This window comes from Vulpes vulpes, chromosome 7 (genome assembly GCF_048418805.1).
Source record: "Vulpes vulpes isolate BD-2025 chromosome 7, VulVul3, whole genome shotgun sequence".
In the NCBI taxonomy this organism is placed as follows: Eukaryota; Metazoa; Chordata; class Mammalia; order Carnivora; family Canidae; genus Vulpes; species Vulpes vulpes.
The window spans coordinates 49,425,801-49,442,918 of NC_132786.1; the positions used below are offsets into that span (position 1 = coordinate 49,425,801).

Sequence of the window (17,118 nt, forward strand, 5' to 3'; positions counted from 1 at the left end):
TTAATAGAAGAAAAAGCATACATAAGTCCTACTTGAGAAAATGTTAAGTATAATAATTATTCTGAGCCCCGAATCTCATTTCTGACACAGAATTTCTGTATTCAAATGAGTCATAGGAGACTCGCTTAAAAGCTATTGATGTCAAAGTCAGCAGGGCCAGGTAAAAGGTATAAGGTTCAAATTATTTCAGAATACTTAAGCAAGGTCAGTTCCTTTGCACCATTTGGTGGCTGAGTACAGCACATGGAAAGTTCATGGAAAATGTAGAAAGGTTTACACTTCCCTCCGCCTTTAACCTCACCATGAATCTTGCAGTAGGGGAAAGAAGCCTTGATTAACAATAGCGATGCGGTTGGTTTGCTCATTAACGGCTTTATTGTGCATTCTGTGGCTCTGTGTATTTTGTCTGCCATTGTACAGGAGTTCAAACCCATTGGTACCGCGCACAACAGAAGGGCCCAGCCTTTTGTTGCAGCAGCAAACATTGATGACAAAAGACAGGTAGTGAGCGCTTCCTATAACTCACCAATTGGGCTCTATTCAACTAGCAATATACAAGATGCGCTTCATGGACAGCTGCGGGGTCTCATTCCTAGCTCACCTCAAAAGTAAGTACCCAACCCAGTACTTCTGGCCACCATGCTCTTACCAGTGACAGTGCGGTTTCTTTTTCTTTCAAAAGTCCAGCTCTTGCTGTTTTATTTTTACTTTCCTGAAGGCACATCAGATTTTTAAAGACAAGCATCTAGAACATGGGTAATGTTCTGGAGTCCAATCTGCCAGTTCCTGAACATTTTTAGTGAACAGATGCTTAAAACAAAGAAAATTGCTCTGGTTCCTTTGTCACCCTTTTAGTTATGTCAATGTTTAGTGGTAAATAATCCTCTCTGTACAATTATCATTCATGTACTTTTATCTAAAAACAAACAAACAAACAAAAACAACTGTCTTCCACTGAGGAACTTTTTAACCCTTTGTTGTTACAGGATGTGAACTACTTTGAACACAAGCACAATGTTCGGCCCAAACCTTTCATAATCCCTAGCCGAAGCAGGTCATAAGCTCTGAGATTGTGATGTCTGGAGTGCATGTTTCTTTAATAAATCCTTACTAATCAGTTAAAAGAGTAACACGTAGGTGTTTGGAGTGACTCTGCTCATCTTGAAGCTTATTTCAAAAGCAAAAGAAACAAACTCACTTCACACAGCATAGGAGGCCACTCACCTCCATTTATGAGAGTAAATACTGACAAGATTATAGAGCTGTGAAAAGTTAGGCAATCACCTCGTATATTTATAACTAATACCCCCTGCTGTTCTGAGGATCCCATCCAGAACACAGTGACCTTTGAGGAAGGCAGGTGTACCCCATTCCCAGGTCAGGAAGACTCAGCCAGCAGAAACAAATCTGGAAATCAGCCCCCGGTCAGGAGTAAGGAAGCAGATGGGGCCCTGTGGGAGCACTGGTGCAGTAGCCCACCTAAACACCTGCCTCTCCCTGCACCACCAGCCCGCTAGGGAATCCCACTCATTCTAGCTCTTATATAAACATCTTATGGATACTTGACAAGAAAGAGAGGCCACTTGAAAAGGTACTTTTCCATGTGGGGAAAAATAAGTATAAGGAGAGAGCTGGGAGAAAGGGGGTATGTTGGTTACCCTCACGGATAACTGTGTACACACTGCAGTAAGAATGAGCAAGCTCTTCCTGGCTGTCAATCAGAGAAACAGATAATCTTCAGGTGATCCTTTTCAAAATAAATGTCTTCTCTAGAAATTGTACTTCAACCCAAGGGGGGAGAAATTAATGCCCTGTGTTGGCACATTGGAAAAGAGTGACTTTAGGAAATCTTAAACCTATTCCTCTGACTTCTGCTACATTACTCAGCTCAAAGGAAGGACGTGGTTAGGATTATTGACTAATGATCTATATCCAGTGTCCCAGGCTAGTGGCCCACCCAATTTATAGACAGTGTTTTGTGTAATCTTCCTGTTGTTTAAAAAAAAATGAACTTAAGTAAATGCCATAAGCTGAAACATCTACTCCCCATCCTGTCAAGATGCTCATCACTCCTGATACCTGGCTCATTTTCATACATGTGTAACCCTGCTAGCCTCTAGTGGTATCCAAGTTATGATACCTGGTCTAGATGGTCAGTCATCAACTGATAGATGATCTCCTTGTTCAGACCCTTCCATAAGCTGGAGTCAGGGCCAGAGGATTATCTCAAAATAAGCTGGACAATTTTGTGATATCAGACTCAGACAGGAGCAATAGAGTGGAAGAGGAGGAGACGATGCTAAAAAAGTAGTGGCTACCAAGTACATCTTCCCCCACTAGAATGGAGCACCTTCTGTCTTCCCAGCACCTAGAAAAAAGACTGGGACAGATCAAATGCTCCATAAATGTTCATTAGATAAAGGAACAAAATCCCAAGAGTACCTGATAATATTTTCTGAGTGGCAAGAAGAATCAAGAACCATCCCCCGCTCCCCCTCATACATGCAACTCTGCACAAGCCTTTTTTTTACTTCCCTTCTTTTGTGTTCTGGTTCCCATTCCCTTTTCCTCTGAATCTTCTTCCCTATTTGTCCACATTCAACAGCTTCCCAGCCCCGCCGTCAAAATCATAACACTAGATTAAGAGCTAAAATGCTATGTTACTATTCAATAAATATATATACAGCTTTCTAAAGAAGCACAGTAGAATTAATACACTTGCATTCTTTTGAGGTTGGTTTAACTATAAGTTCACTAATCTGAATTATAGGACTTCATGGTTAGAGTTAGAGTCACACAAGATGTTGCCTTTGCTAAAGACCAGTAGTAACACTTTGAATTCTATAAAAATTCAGGGGAAGTCTGAGAGATTCAGGTAGCTCAAAGCCTTCGTTTATATTTTTCACTTTAATTTTAATATGGTAACAAGCCAGTCATACTTTTGTCATTGAAAGGTACCTTTCAATATGGCTGAATTGGGAGAGGAGAGAGGAGGAACAGGGATGAAAAGGTTTGCTTTAAGACAAGCACCAGAACACAAATCTTAAAGAATTGTAAAAGTACCTCTACTACCTTTCCTTTCTTGTGTCCCCTCACTATTTGCCCTAGCTTCTGAATTTCTTACTCTTTACCAAATGATTCTTTGTCAAAGTAGAACTTTAGGTGGCTACACCCAACCATCAATGAACAAGTTTTTAATCAGAAGGAAATGGGAGATGCTAAATTGTTACTGTGTTAATCTCCTCAGGGCCATACTGCTAGTTATGGTTCTTTTAATTATTTCATAATTGAAGCATATTCAAAATTCAGTATTTTCATGGGCAAATATGTACATTTAAAATTTTTATTTTACAGATCCAAATAATAAAATAGAATCCTGTGAGTGGTTTTGGACAGGTCACTTCCAGAAGCTTATCCCCCAAAAAAGGCCAGGGAAATTAGTTCTCTGTCTGATGATCTATGGAGGTGAGAAGTAATTGAGTGTATCATCAAGCTTACAGGTGGTCTTGCCAAGTCACTAAGTCAAAGCCAAGAATCTCATTAGTACTTACCTTTCCAGGTCACAGGAATAGGTCATGGTGACCCATGATACCGCCCACAGTGAATGAGGTCAATGAAAACTATTTATTTAAAGAATCAGTTCAAGAGATCTTGAGAAATTGTCTCAGAAATTCATATAAAGATTGTTCTTATTTACTTAGGGTTTATTTCTTATCATTTCAATAACCATGGACCCCTGAATAGAATAATAAAGAAACCAGGCAATAGAAGGCACAATCCTTGCTTGAATAAAATTACATACACAAGCATGCTATATACAAGAACACTAGTAATAGAAAAAGATTACTAATTACAATTATAAAATAAGGTCTATCAGTAGGTTCTGATTGCTCATAGTTTATCTACCCTATGTCTAGCTCTATGCCTGGCATACCGTAGGGTCAGAGGAGCTATAAATGCTAGCTGACAAGGTTCACTATTTTAAACCCACTCTCCCAAGATACAACTCAGTGTTTCAAGTCCTAAAAATCACAATTTAATATGCTTCATTTTACTTAGGTCAAGTCAATATAAGCCTGAGTAAACTGCACTGTAACTGAAAATTCACTTTTATTCTTTTACCAACTGAGGTCAAGGTCAGGAGCTAGGACAGTGTTGAGCCTACAAAACATGGTAAATAAACCACTCTGCATTTTGTATGTGATTAGCTAATTTACAGATTGGGTTTTAAATAGGCTCTCAACAGCCAGGAAGTGAAGGAGCACATCCATATGTATGTATTTGCCTCATTTAGGTCATCAAGGTGGTTTAACTGGATAACACAAGACAAAAAATTTAAAAATCCATTAGTGACGTGGGTTGCATAGACTAAACAGGCTACAACATTGATGAAGTCAACAAAATCAATGTCCAATATCCTTTCGGGTTTTGCTGTCTATATGGCGCTCAGGTTAGCATAAGTAGACCTAGAAAGTAAATGTAACAGCCATACTTCAGCCCTAAGAGAAAATGAACTTTGACATAAACACATCATACAAACTGTTCTCTGTCTGGGGTTTATAGCAACACTAACCAGCAAGCATGATAGAAGTTTACAAATACTAACATTTCTTTTGGATTAGTCTTAAATGACTGTGCTTAAAAAAGAAATCTTAGCATATTCTTCTTGTAAAATGAACTTCTTATTCTGCACTTAAAATGCATGTAAAAAAGTGACATTTTAGTCATTGGTGTGCCAGCTGTGACTAGATTTCTATCTAGATTCATAGAGAATATGAAATATCTCTAGTTATTCTTGCAATTGCATGATTGGCCTTTCTTATGTTTTAATAATAAGTCTCCTCAATTGATCTTTAAAAGGAAATGAGAAATATGCATGTAAATACATGTGTGCCTCCAAAATGTTACATGAAATAGCTATGAAAGAAATATAGCTTAGCCCTAGGTAATATCCAAAGAGTCTAAGACCACCTTATTTGCACTCTAATCAATTAATTTCAAGGTGACAAGCATTTATTGGCTGTTTCTAGAGCCGGTATCAAATCACTGAACAATTTATTAAAGTGTATTTTCACAAAGTTAAAGAATGAAAGTAGAGAAAGTTAAAATGGCAACTATAAGACATTTACAAAATAGCTTTAAAACATAATCTTTATCATGGAACCTTTAAGTTGCTAGTTACTTTTCAATAAAAGCATAACTGCATTGCTGAAACATACTTCTTATTTTGAAATGTTTAGCCTAAATTTTTGATGGGACCTTCAGGCTGCATAGTTCCTTACTATTTATGAAGGATCATTCAGTAATATTTTAATTTTAAATACCACAGCTCATAAATGTAAAAGGACATCCAGCCAATGTCCTTCCCCTGCATTATTTGTGACGTGGGCAAGCTTAAAATTATTTGGCCTATTTTTAAAAAAGCAAAGATAGTTGCATTTTTCTACTTCACGTACAACTCTGTGTGTAACCCTCAACATATTGCCTAGTAGAACAGAGCCAAAAAATGCAGTATCACCTGTACTTTTTCATTTTCTTGAACTTTCTGCAATCACAAATTTTGAAATGTCTTGCCTTTGTAAAATACATGCTAGCCAGAAATAAGTATTTCATTTGAATTTGGTTTAATTCACTTCTTACTTTCTGTCTTCAATTCCTTTTAACCTTTCTATACTTGTTCTCTGTGTTCTTCTGTCTGGATTTTCTGATTCCTGTGTCATGTCTGTGTCACGTGGTCATTAACACAGTGGATGCAGTACTCCGTCCGGTATTGACGGTGGCAGTGGACGTAGCACCCCTTCTTCTGTCAGTACTCTTAGTACAATTTGCCCAGGTGACTTGAAAGTTGCTGCTAAGATGGCCCCTAACATTCCTTTGGAAATGGAACTTCCCGGTGTGAAGATTGTACATGCTCAGTTTAATACACCTATGCAGTTGTACTCAGATGACAATATAATGGAAACACTTCAGGGTCAGGTTTCAACAGCGCTAGGGGAAGCACCCTCAATGAGGTAATACGAGTCTTTTTGAACCATGGGCGTATTAACTAAACACATGGGCAATGTCAACTTTACTGGGTGTCTTTTAAGGTTGTCTTCATTGAAGGAAAGCTATGTGGAAAGCTTTAAAGAGAAAAAAAAGACTAGGGGTGTGTTGCAAATATCTAGACCTATAGAGAAAAGTGATTTCAAGAATTAACTAAATAGAATTTTATGTGACAAATCACAGTAAAATGCAATCAGGAAAGGAACAAATATTTATGTCTTTAGGAAAGCTACAGCATTCTTTACAAATATGCAGTACAATGCTTCTCAAAGTGATTTATAACCTAGTATACTCTATGTTTCTTCTTTGGGGGTCAAAAATTGGGAAAGGAATGGGAAGTTCAGAGGAATTTTGAGGGATGACACCTCTTCTCTCTTTTAATGGTAGCTTGTGGAGAGGTAACCATGTTTTCATTTAGAATTTTTACTATGAATAAGTTTTTATAAGCTCAAGCTATTAACGTAAATATTTAATTTCTGTTGGTCCCTATTTTGACTAATTGCTTCTTTACTATGAACATTTGTTCAAAGTACTTTTGCCATCAGTTGCTTCAAAAAAGACTTATTATAAGACAAAATCTTATTACTTCTTTCAGTGTTACATAACCACTTTCTACAAATTAAAGTTTTTTTAATGTTTTAGAGTACTGTGTAACAATAGTCCAACATATCTCTTGGTATGAATACAATGAGATAATAATTGTGTGATGTATCTCAAAGGGTTTTTGCAAGGAATTTCAGATATATAAGATGATAATTTTAAAATATGATATAGGTAGTAAAAATATGCAGATAGCAACTAACTTTTCTAGATAATGCAACTAAAAGACATAGAATAATAAAGCATTTAGTGCCTGACATGTAGCATTATTGAGGTATTTTCTTATTGTTAATCATGAATTCTATTTGAAGAATATTAAAATAAAGCTGCTGTCATTGTTATAAATAAATTATAATGTATTATTAAAAAACAATGTAGCCAATATAACTGACATATATATGAAAGTTTTGACATTTTGTACTTCCCCATACAAGTTGCATTTATTTAATTTATAAGTAAAAAGATACCTTTATCACTTTCAGTAGTTAAATTAACCTTAAAAATAAAATTAAACCATATCTTTCAGATTAATATCAATAATGAATCTGAATTTTACTGACAATTTTATGACTGAGAATAATCAAACTGGGCTCACTCCTGCACTTCCTACAATGTGTATGTTGACTCTTCTGAGAAAATAATTTTGTTCACATTATAATTATATATCCATCAGGCACAAGTGTTATTTTTCTTAATTGCTATTCCCTAACAATCACATTTTAGTTGCCCTCTAACATATTGTGCCAGATGGAGAAGTGCTGATGTGACTCCCAGGTTAATGAATGACATCATTAAGGTAACTCATGTGAACTCATATTATATTTTTTAACTGTAATAGAAATTAACTTGAAAATACTGAATCTTTGTTGAGGAGTAACTGCAAATATAGTGATTATTGCTTATTCCTGTCTTGTGTCTTCTTGCACATTCCATGCCTCACAACACTCCTGACACTGCTTTACGTGCCATCCTGTGTTTCAGTGAACCCACAACCACCTCGGTGCCCCCCCAGTCGGATGTGTACCGGATGCTCCATGACAATCGGAATGAACCTACTCAGCCTCGCCAGTCGGGCTCTTTCAGAGTGCTCCAGGAATTAGTGAATGATGGGCCTGGTGAGCAGCCATGAATGTTTGCTGTAACAGTACTGATGGAGGCTGTTGGAAAAGTCAAGGAAGGGGAGCTAAACGTTGTGGATATATACTGGGAGAAACATACTGGGAATGAAAATCTAAAAACTGATTTGTGATCGGTGATCACATGAATTCAGTGTTCATATGAACAGGATTCAGTGATCAAATGAGTCTTTCCTCAGAAGGATTTTGGTGGTGCTTGGTTTAGGAAAGGAGCTTCCAGAATGTATCCAAGTAGCCACCAACCTGGTGACAAAAGGACACCAAAGGCAAATTCCATCCATAGCAGTGGAGGGACTAATTTGGCTCAAAAGCTTTAAGTTAGAATTTTAAGTGGATATTGCAAAATTTCTCAGCACCTGCCCCCTCCAGGGTATCATCATCATCAAATGTAAAATAACACTGAAATAAATGAACCCTTTCTATGTTCCAAACCCTGTGCTAAATACTTTGCATACTTGATCACTTAGTCCTCACAATAACCTGTGAAGATAGGAACCTGTTTTTTGTCTTTTAACAATTAAGAAACATACACACAGAAAGAATGGATTTGTACAAAGAGACACAGCCAGTAAGAAGCAGGGCTGATTCTCTAGCCCACTCCTGTTATCCTCAGAGCTCATACTCTTATCAATGTTTTTCTACCCCAAAAATATATATGCAGTCCTTTAAAGGTGCACAAAAATGCAAAATGCCCCACTATGACGGCTATTTTTTAAAAAAATAAATTTACAAGCGTTGGTGAGCATGTAGAAAAATTGGAACCCTTGTTCATTGTTGATGGGAATGCAAAATGGTGCAGCCACTATGAAAACCAATATAATGATTCCTCAAAAAGTTAAACAGAGAAATTACTATATGATCCAACAATTGCACTCTGGGGTTTATACCCAAAGAATTGAAAGCAGGGACTCAAATAGATACTTGTACACCAATATTCATAGCAGCACTATCCACAGTAGCCAGAGAGTGAAAACAACACATATGTCTATCAACTGATCGATGGGTACACAAAATGCGGTCTATCTGCCCAATGGAATATAATTCAGCCTCAAAAATGAGTGACCTTTTGATACAGGCTTCAACATGGATAAACCTTAAAAACCTGCTGAGGGAAATAGGCTAGACACGGAAAGATAAGTATTGTGTACAACCACTTCCGTGAGGAACCTGGAATAAGCAAGTCACAAAGAAATAGAGGTTACCAGGACCCTGGAGGAAGTTGGAATGGGGAATGACTGTTTAATGGATACAGAGTTTTTGTTTGGGATGATGAAAGAGTTCTGGAAAGAACTGTTGGCGATGATTGCACAACCTTGTCAGTGTATTTACTGCTACTGAAATACACATTTAAAAATGGTTAAGATGGTCAATTTTATGTTATGTATATTTTGCCACCATCAGAAACAGATGCAAAATGCTCTCCACTCCTTTCAGCATTTTATAACAGCTCCCTCCAACAACGACGACAATAACAAATTTTAATGGATTCTTTTTTTGAAAGGCCCGATTTCAGAACAAGTTATGCTTGAACCGGTCCTACTCCTTTTGAAATGATAGTACTAGGGCAACTTAAGAATTCCTTAGGTTATAAAGTGCCTACCTTAAAATAGAAGCCGAATACAAACCGTAGCCAGCTGTTCCCTTGCCATAAATGGAAACACTTTGTTTTTCAGATGATCGTCCTGCTGGAACACGGAGTGTGAGAGCTCCAGTTACAAAAGTCCATGGTGGTGCTGGCAGCACACAGAAGATGCCACTCTGCGACAAATGTGGGAGTGGCATTGTGTAAGTTTCACTTATAACCTGAAAATTCACTACAAATCCCGGTATCTGTTCTCTATTTCTATTCAGTGACTTGAAATATATCCACAACATTTAGCACATTTTGACCAGAATGCCTTCAATGTAACCTAAAACTGGCGTATAATGTGAGTCAGCAACCTGGACTTATAATTTCAGATATAGTCCCATTTTAAAAAAACTGTCCTAGAAGTGTATTTTTAAAATTGCTTCCAAGAAACATAACTTCACTTTAAAAAGCCCTCCCTTTGTTAATGTATAGTCTTTAAATACTTCCTTTTTTGTATAAATTGAGGAAACCAAACACAGAGGCCATAAGGTTATTAGTTAAAACACGTTATCTTTACTCGGTTTCTTAAGCTGCACAAATATTGAAATATAATTTTTTTAAATACAGTCAGCTTACATTTCAAGGGCCCTTATGTTTGAAAAGCCACCCTTGCTAGTTTGAATCTTCAAGTGAACTAGATCGTTTCAATCTCTCTACTGCAAATGCCCCACAAGGCCACTTCTTCCAGCCTTTACTCTGTTCCTCTACGATTAGCTCATGCACTGAGGCACCAGCTGTCCAATTATCCAGGATTTATCCCAGAAGGGCAGGGGAGATAGGCCTGGTTAGAGCAAGGAGGGGAATGTGACACAGAAAGAAAGAATGAGGACAGCAAGCTCAGAAGCAAAGAGGATCTCATAAAACACAATCGTTTATGATGGTACCTAAAGCAATCACTGCCTCTATGTTGGGGTGAACTGCTTTGACAGTAGAGGTGAGTCCACCCACCCATGGAAATTCCATCTCTGCTCTTTGACCTGTTTTCTCTGTGCTCTAAAGAATAGAGGCTGTACCACCAAGATAGAAGGCAATCAGAGGGCTGTTTGGTCATGTAGGCAAGCTTGGTCAAAATCAAAATCCTTTGCAGAGGTTTTGCCTTGTCTATACCATGTTTTCCTCTTTCAAAGAAACAATGGGCAAAGATCATGAAGGAAGATCCTATAACTTTTATAGAAACGACTTGTTTGAAAACTCTGAGACATATTCACAGGGTGACATCAGAGAGTGACACCCCATGTGTTACTATGGTTGTCCCGGGGTCTCCCTGACAATTGCATTGATTTCACAGCTGTGCTGGGTTTACAGCTGGAGCCTGTTTCCTGAGTGTGAAACAGATAACACCTGCCTTATCTGCAGTGTCGTCTCCCCCTGTATCATGTTTGGGGCTTTGTGTTTTTTCACTTCATCTCCTCTTTCTCAACAGTGGTGCTGTTGTGAAGGCGCGGGATAAGTACCGGCATCCGGAGTGCTTCGTGTGTGCTGATTGCAACCTCAACCTCAAACAAAAGGGCTACTTCTTCGTGGAGGGGGAGCTGTACTGCGAAACTCATGCAAGAGCTCGCACGAGGCCCCCAGAGGGCTATGACACAGTTACTCTTTATCCCAAAGCTTAATTAAGCCTTACACACCCCTGAGCACACGCACACTCACATGCACGTACACAGGAACACATCGATGGCTTTGGGCAGACGTAGAGCAATCTGTTGACTCCAAATCTAAAACCAAGGCTTTTAGACATTTATCTTATTGTTACTGAAGAAAAGGAGTGCGAGACAAATGCCTGCTATAAATGTATGTGGAAACATTCATTTAGCTATGTTTTTTTTACAGCTCTTTTTCTCTCTGGGGCTAGCAATAACTTAATGACATTTAAAGCAATATTTTTTTTTGTATATCATACTCCACCATTTATATTTATCCTATGACATCGAGATATTTGGGGGAGTCTCATGATCTTTCCTTAACAAGCTGATTTTGCAAATGTAGTAAATACCAAATGACAATCTTGTATTCTAACACAACCTGCAATTGTCTGTTACCTGTTTTAACTACTAAACTGCATGTCAGAAAGAAATTTCCTAGATTGCTCTAGTTTCATATTCAAACAATTATACCACCAGATGCAACATACATAATAAACACATAAAATATTTTTAAAATACCTAATGAAGTGGCACTCGATGAATTCAAAGAAAATCAACATTCCAACAAGAGGGCCCAACCATATCTCGACATGTACATTAACAACTTAGGTATTTTAAGAAAAAATGTGGCTTCTTTAGTTTTTATAATTCCTTCACTCTTTCTTTTGAGCCCACAATTTTCTGCTAATAGGAGGGACATTTAAATTTGCTAATTAAAGATAATTCAGTCCCTTTCCATAAAAACAGTTTCTTGTGCTTTGAAATGGCCTCTTGCATTTTATAAATGTTTCTTTTAGACGAAATATTCAATCAATACAAGGCTCAGACCTCGCTCACGGGTGTTTCTTTATGCTCAAAATTTCACCACTGCTGCCTCTTCCCTCTCAAGATAGCATCTCCAAGAGGAGACAGTCTTAGGGCCCTTCCAAGAAAGAGAGGGGCTGCTAGTCTCCCTGGATCCTACTGTATCCACTGCTAAAATCTATGGCTTCACTTGTGGTCTATTTTTTCCACATGGTTGGAAACAGGCAACAAACCCACCTCCAGCATCATCTCCAGAAGTCTCAGCTCAGCCTTCCTTGGACTCAAGGGTCCTTTGCATCTCAGACCTGAACTCCGTCTGGCCCCTGGCTCTGCCTTGTCACCTTGTCTCTCACTTTGGTGGCCATGTGGCAATGCCCCTACCTTGCATGTCTTGCCTACTTCCGGGGCTCCTCACTGGGGGTACATGGGAAACTTCTGAAACTGTCCCCTCCACATAGAGACCATGGGAAATTGGGAGGGTGTGGAGGTGGGGAGGTAGGGCCTGTCTCAGGCCCTTGGTCTCACTCCCTGGTCACAACATCATCTCGACCCTATTGCCCTACCCTCTACATCTATACCCTCCCCTATGGGCCTGAAGCAGGTAATCTCCCATTGTCCCAAATGGAAAATAGGGCACACATTGTATTGCTCTGGGATTCCCCTGAACTTAAGTAATTATTTCTGACCTGTATAAGCATTTCATCTAGGGAGAGGGGCCACAACACCTACCTGGCCCCTTAGGCATTATAGATTGCAACTGGAGCCCCTTGCGCCAGAACAGATTCATTAACAGAGGCATTAAAATAAAATAAAGAAGAAACTTAGAGATCAAAGAAATGGGTGTACCAAAAATAGATTATAATTTTTGTTCAGATGTTATTTCAAAATATTTTGTTCTGGGAAGGACATAAAATTAAAGGTTTGGAAGCCAGAGAGAAAATAAATGGTAACTGATTTAGAAAACACAAAAACACTGAAATCCAAAGGCAGCAGTGGGGAAAACTAAAAACCAACCCAATCCACCCTCTGGTATCTTGCAAAGGTGTGGAAATTAACAGCACCAGCATTTCTGGGCGAGAGGATAAGGGTGGAGTGATGATTGGGAGAAGCAAGTATAAACTGTTCAAGAAGTATTTAATCCCCAGAGCTGTTCCCTCTCTCACTTCTCACAGCCCTTTCCAGTGGAAGTCTGCTAGGGATTATCTGTAAAAGATAAAACAACATCTCAACCGGGGTCAGGAAGCACAGCTAAGGATATGCGTATTGTACTAAAAAGTGATTAAATTAAGAATGAAAGATTCATGATAAAAGTGTACATTAAACATTATGTTGTACATTAATTAGACTGTATTTTAGTATATAGTAGAATAATAATGAACAGCTTAAGTTCACATGTTTAATAATGAACTTGAAAAAGGGTAGTGCAGTCTAAAAAAAAATAGTATAGTCCTAATCTGAAATTTGAGAGAGATATGGCTTAAATCTGATAATTCAGACTTATGTACTATCAGGCTTGGGAAGCATGCCCTGAAGTTGTAAGTTCATCATATTTCATAAAAATTATTCTTTAGACAATTAAATCTAGAAATTTCAACATGTAGAGAATTAATAAATAGAAATGAATGTAATAGGGACACCTGGGTGGTTCAGTAGTTGAGTGTCTGCCTTCGGCTTAGGGTGTGATCCCGGTGTCTGGGATCGGGTCCCACATTGGGCTCCTACAGGGAGCCTGCTTCTCCCTCTGCCTGTGTCTCTGCCTCTTTCTCTGTCTTTCATTAATAAATAAATAAAATCTTTTAAAAAAGAAATGAATGCAGGGCAGCCTGGGTGGCTCAGCAGTTTGGTGCCGCCTTCAGCCCAGGGCCTGATCCTAGAGACCCGGGTTAGAGTCCCATGTCGGGCTCCCTGTGTGGGGCCTGCTTCTCCCTCTGCCTGTGTCTCTGCCTCTCTCTCTCTCTGTGTCTCTCATGAATAAATAAATAAAATATTTTTTAAAAGAAATGAATGCAATAATATACATATAGTTAAACTCCTAAAGACTCCACCAAAAACTGCTAGCACTGATAAATAAATTCAGTGAGGTCAAAGGATACAAAATCAATGCACAGAAATCTGTTGCATCTCTGTACACCAATAATGAAGCAGCAGAAAAAGAAATTAAGAAAACAATCCCATTTATAATTGCACCAAAAATAGTAAGATACCTAGGGATAAACCTAACCAAAGAGGTGAAAGACCTATACTCTGAAAACTATAAAACACTGATAAAAGAAATTGAAGATGACACAAAGGAATGGAAAAACATTCCAAGCTCATGGATTGGAAGAACACATATTGTTAAAATATCTATACTACCCAAAACAATCTACACATTTAATGCAATCCCTGTCAAAACACCAACAGCATTTTTCACAGAGCAAGAACAAACAATCCTAAAATTTTTATGGAACCACAAAAAACTCCTAATAGCCAAAGCAATCTTAAAATAGAAAAGCATAGGAGAAGGCATCACAATTCTGGACTTCAAGATATATTACAAAGCTGTGATCATCAAAAAGGACAATACTCATACATAGATGAATAGAACAGAATAGAAAACCCAAAAATAAACCCACAATTATATGGTCAAGTAATCTTTGACAAAGCAGGAAAGAATATTCAATGGGAAAAAGATCGTCTCTTTAACAAATGGTGTTGGGGAAACTGGGCAACAACACGCAAAAGAGTAAAGCTAGACTACTTTCTTACACCATACACAAAAATGAACTCAAAATGGATGAAAGACCTAAATTTGAGAACTGAAACCATCAAATCATAGAGGAGAACAAGGTAGTAACCTCTTTGACATTGGGTGGAACACCTTCTTACTAGATACATCTCCTGAGGCAAGAGAAACAAAAGCAAACTTAAACTATTGGGACTACATCAGAATAAAAAGCTCCTGCACAACAAAGGAAACAATCAACAAAACTAAATGGCAACCTTTGGAATGGGAAGAGATATTTACAAATAAAATATCTGATAAAGTGCTAGTATCCAAAATACATAAAGAACTTCTAAAACTGAACACGCCAAAAAACAAATAATCCAGTTTAAAAATGGGCAGAAGACACGAATAGACATTTTTACAAAGAAGATACACAGATGGCTAACAGACACAAGAAAAGATGCTCAACATCACTCACCATCAAGGAAACACAAATCAAAACTACCCTGAAATATCACCTTACACCAGTCAGAATGGCTAAAATTAACAAGACAGGAAACAACAGGTGTTGGCCAGAATGCAGAGAAAGGGGAACCCTCTTACACTGTTGGTGGGAATGCAAACTGATGCTGCCCCTGTGGAAAACAGTATGGAGTTTCCTCACAAAGTTAAAAATAGAGCTACCCTATAACCCTGCAATTACACTACTAGATATTTACCCAAAGGACACAAAAATACTGATTTGAAGGGATACATACACCCCAAGCCTTATAGCAGCATTATCAACTATAGCCAAATTATGGAAAGAGCCCAAATACACATAGACTGATGAATGGATAAAGAAGATGTGATTATATTATATTATATTATGTAATACTATTCAGCCTTAAAAAAAAAAGAATGAAATCTTGCATTAGCAATGACATGGATAGAACTAGAGAGTATAATGCTAGACAAAATAAGTCAGAGAGAGACAAATACTATATGATTTCACACATATGTGGAACTTAAGAAACAAAACAAACAAGCAGGGACACCTGGGTGGCTCGGTGGTTGAGTGTCTGCCTTTGGCTCAGGTCATGAACCCGGGGTCATGAACCCAAGGCAGGACTTGCATCGAGTTCCCATAGGGAACCTGCTTCTCCTTCTGCCTGTGTCTCTGCCTCTCTCTCTGTTTCTCTCATGAATAAATAAAATCATTTTTTTTAAAAAAAAGCAAGCAAGCAAATGGAAAAATGGGAGAGAGAGAGAAAGTAAGAAACAAACTCTTAATTATAGAGTACAATCTGAAGGGAGCAAGTAGGGGATGGGTTAAATAGGTGACAGGGAATTAAGGAGTTCACCTATCATGATGAGCACTGGGTGATGTATGGAATTGTTGAATGACTATAGTGTACACCTGAAACTGATATAACACTGTATGTTAACTAAAATTAAAATAAAACCTAGATATAAAAGAAATGAATGCAATTGGAAAATTTTTTTAAATACATATAGTACAAAATAAGAATAGCATTGTTAAAATGAAAAGGAATTAAAACTTTTAAAAAATGAGACAGCAATATGTCCCCCTATATCAATATTTTGTCTCTCAATAGTTCACACCAGATTCTACATAGGAATTCATGCCATGAAGAAAGAGTGCCAACCAGTTTTGATTTAGCTCACAGAATAACATATTTTCTTAGTAAAAAACTAATCACTGTGTTCCTATTTACAAGCTTATTAAAGTCAGCAATGATCAATGAAATTATCCACTAAGATTAAAAACTGGGCATCTATGAACTTTGGACTCATGTTTAACTAAATTGCAAGTTTGTTTGTTTGTTTGTTTGTTTTCAGAGTAAACACAGGATAGGGTTGCTACGCTCTGTACCAATAGGATGAATGATTGAATAAAAACCAGTCCTAGTTATCACATATGCTTGCACCTGTGTAAGCAGAGTAAAACATAGTGGTTAATGTGACACACGGACAGTTTACTCATCTCTACGTAAGATAATCTCCAGTTTGTCCAACATGGGAACACTCCAAGATAAACAGAATGTGACTCTGGGTCTCTTCTATTAACAACTGTAGTCGCCAAAATTTGTCAAGTTGACCTTTGAACGGATTTTATTTCCATCCTAGATAACTGCAACTTTAACCGTTACTCTTAATGATCATGCCATCAGAACCTGATGTTCTTTTACTATTTATGCTGCACCATCTGAACCATAAGCATAAAATGGGCAATTCAAAAAACGAATGATGTTTAGATAATTCAAGTAAATAAACCATTTATCTTCTCTAAATGACCATTTCAAGACAATCCTCTCAAGTTTATTCATTTTGGAGAGCACTCAGTAAATATTTACTTGAAAACCTACCAAGTAAGAGACGTTTTATAGGACTTTTGAATACATTTACATTTGTGTACATTTACAAATGGATGTTTTAAAGCCAACTAGAATGCTTCGTGGGCTTAATTTTAAAACAAAGCACTTATAAGAAGTGGTTGCTTATAATTATTTCCTTTCAAATTTTCTAGTAATATTATCAAACACTCATTTC

At 37.6% G+C, this 17,118-nt stretch overlaps 1 protein-coding gene across 3 annotated transcripts in view; it reads left to right on the top strand.

The window, feature by feature from the left end:
* PDLIM3 (PDZ and LIM domain 3) overlaps positions 1–11,885 on the top strand; it is a 30,574-nt gene extending 18,689 nt beyond the window's left edge. The window contains exons 4-8 of one of the 3 annotated variants that reach the window (XM_026018256.2): positions 987–1,054; positions 5,748–6,011; positions 7,627–7,760; positions 9,455–9,566; positions 10,835–11,885. In XM_026018256.2, the coding sequence (XP_025874041.1) occupies positions 987–1,054; positions 5,748–6,011; positions 7,627–7,760; positions 9,455–9,566; positions 10,835–11,024 (768 nt within the window). In that variant the 3' untranslated portion in view covers positions 11,025–11,885. Of the gene's footprint in view, positions 1–420; positions 609–986; positions 1,055–5,747; positions 6,012–7,626; positions 7,761–9,454; positions 9,567–10,834 lie in introns of all 3 variants that reach the window. The other 2 variants (XM_026018255.2, XM_072763712.1) reach the window with 2 other exon arrangements.
* The last annotated feature ends 5,233 nt before the right edge of the window (positions 11,886–17,118 follow it).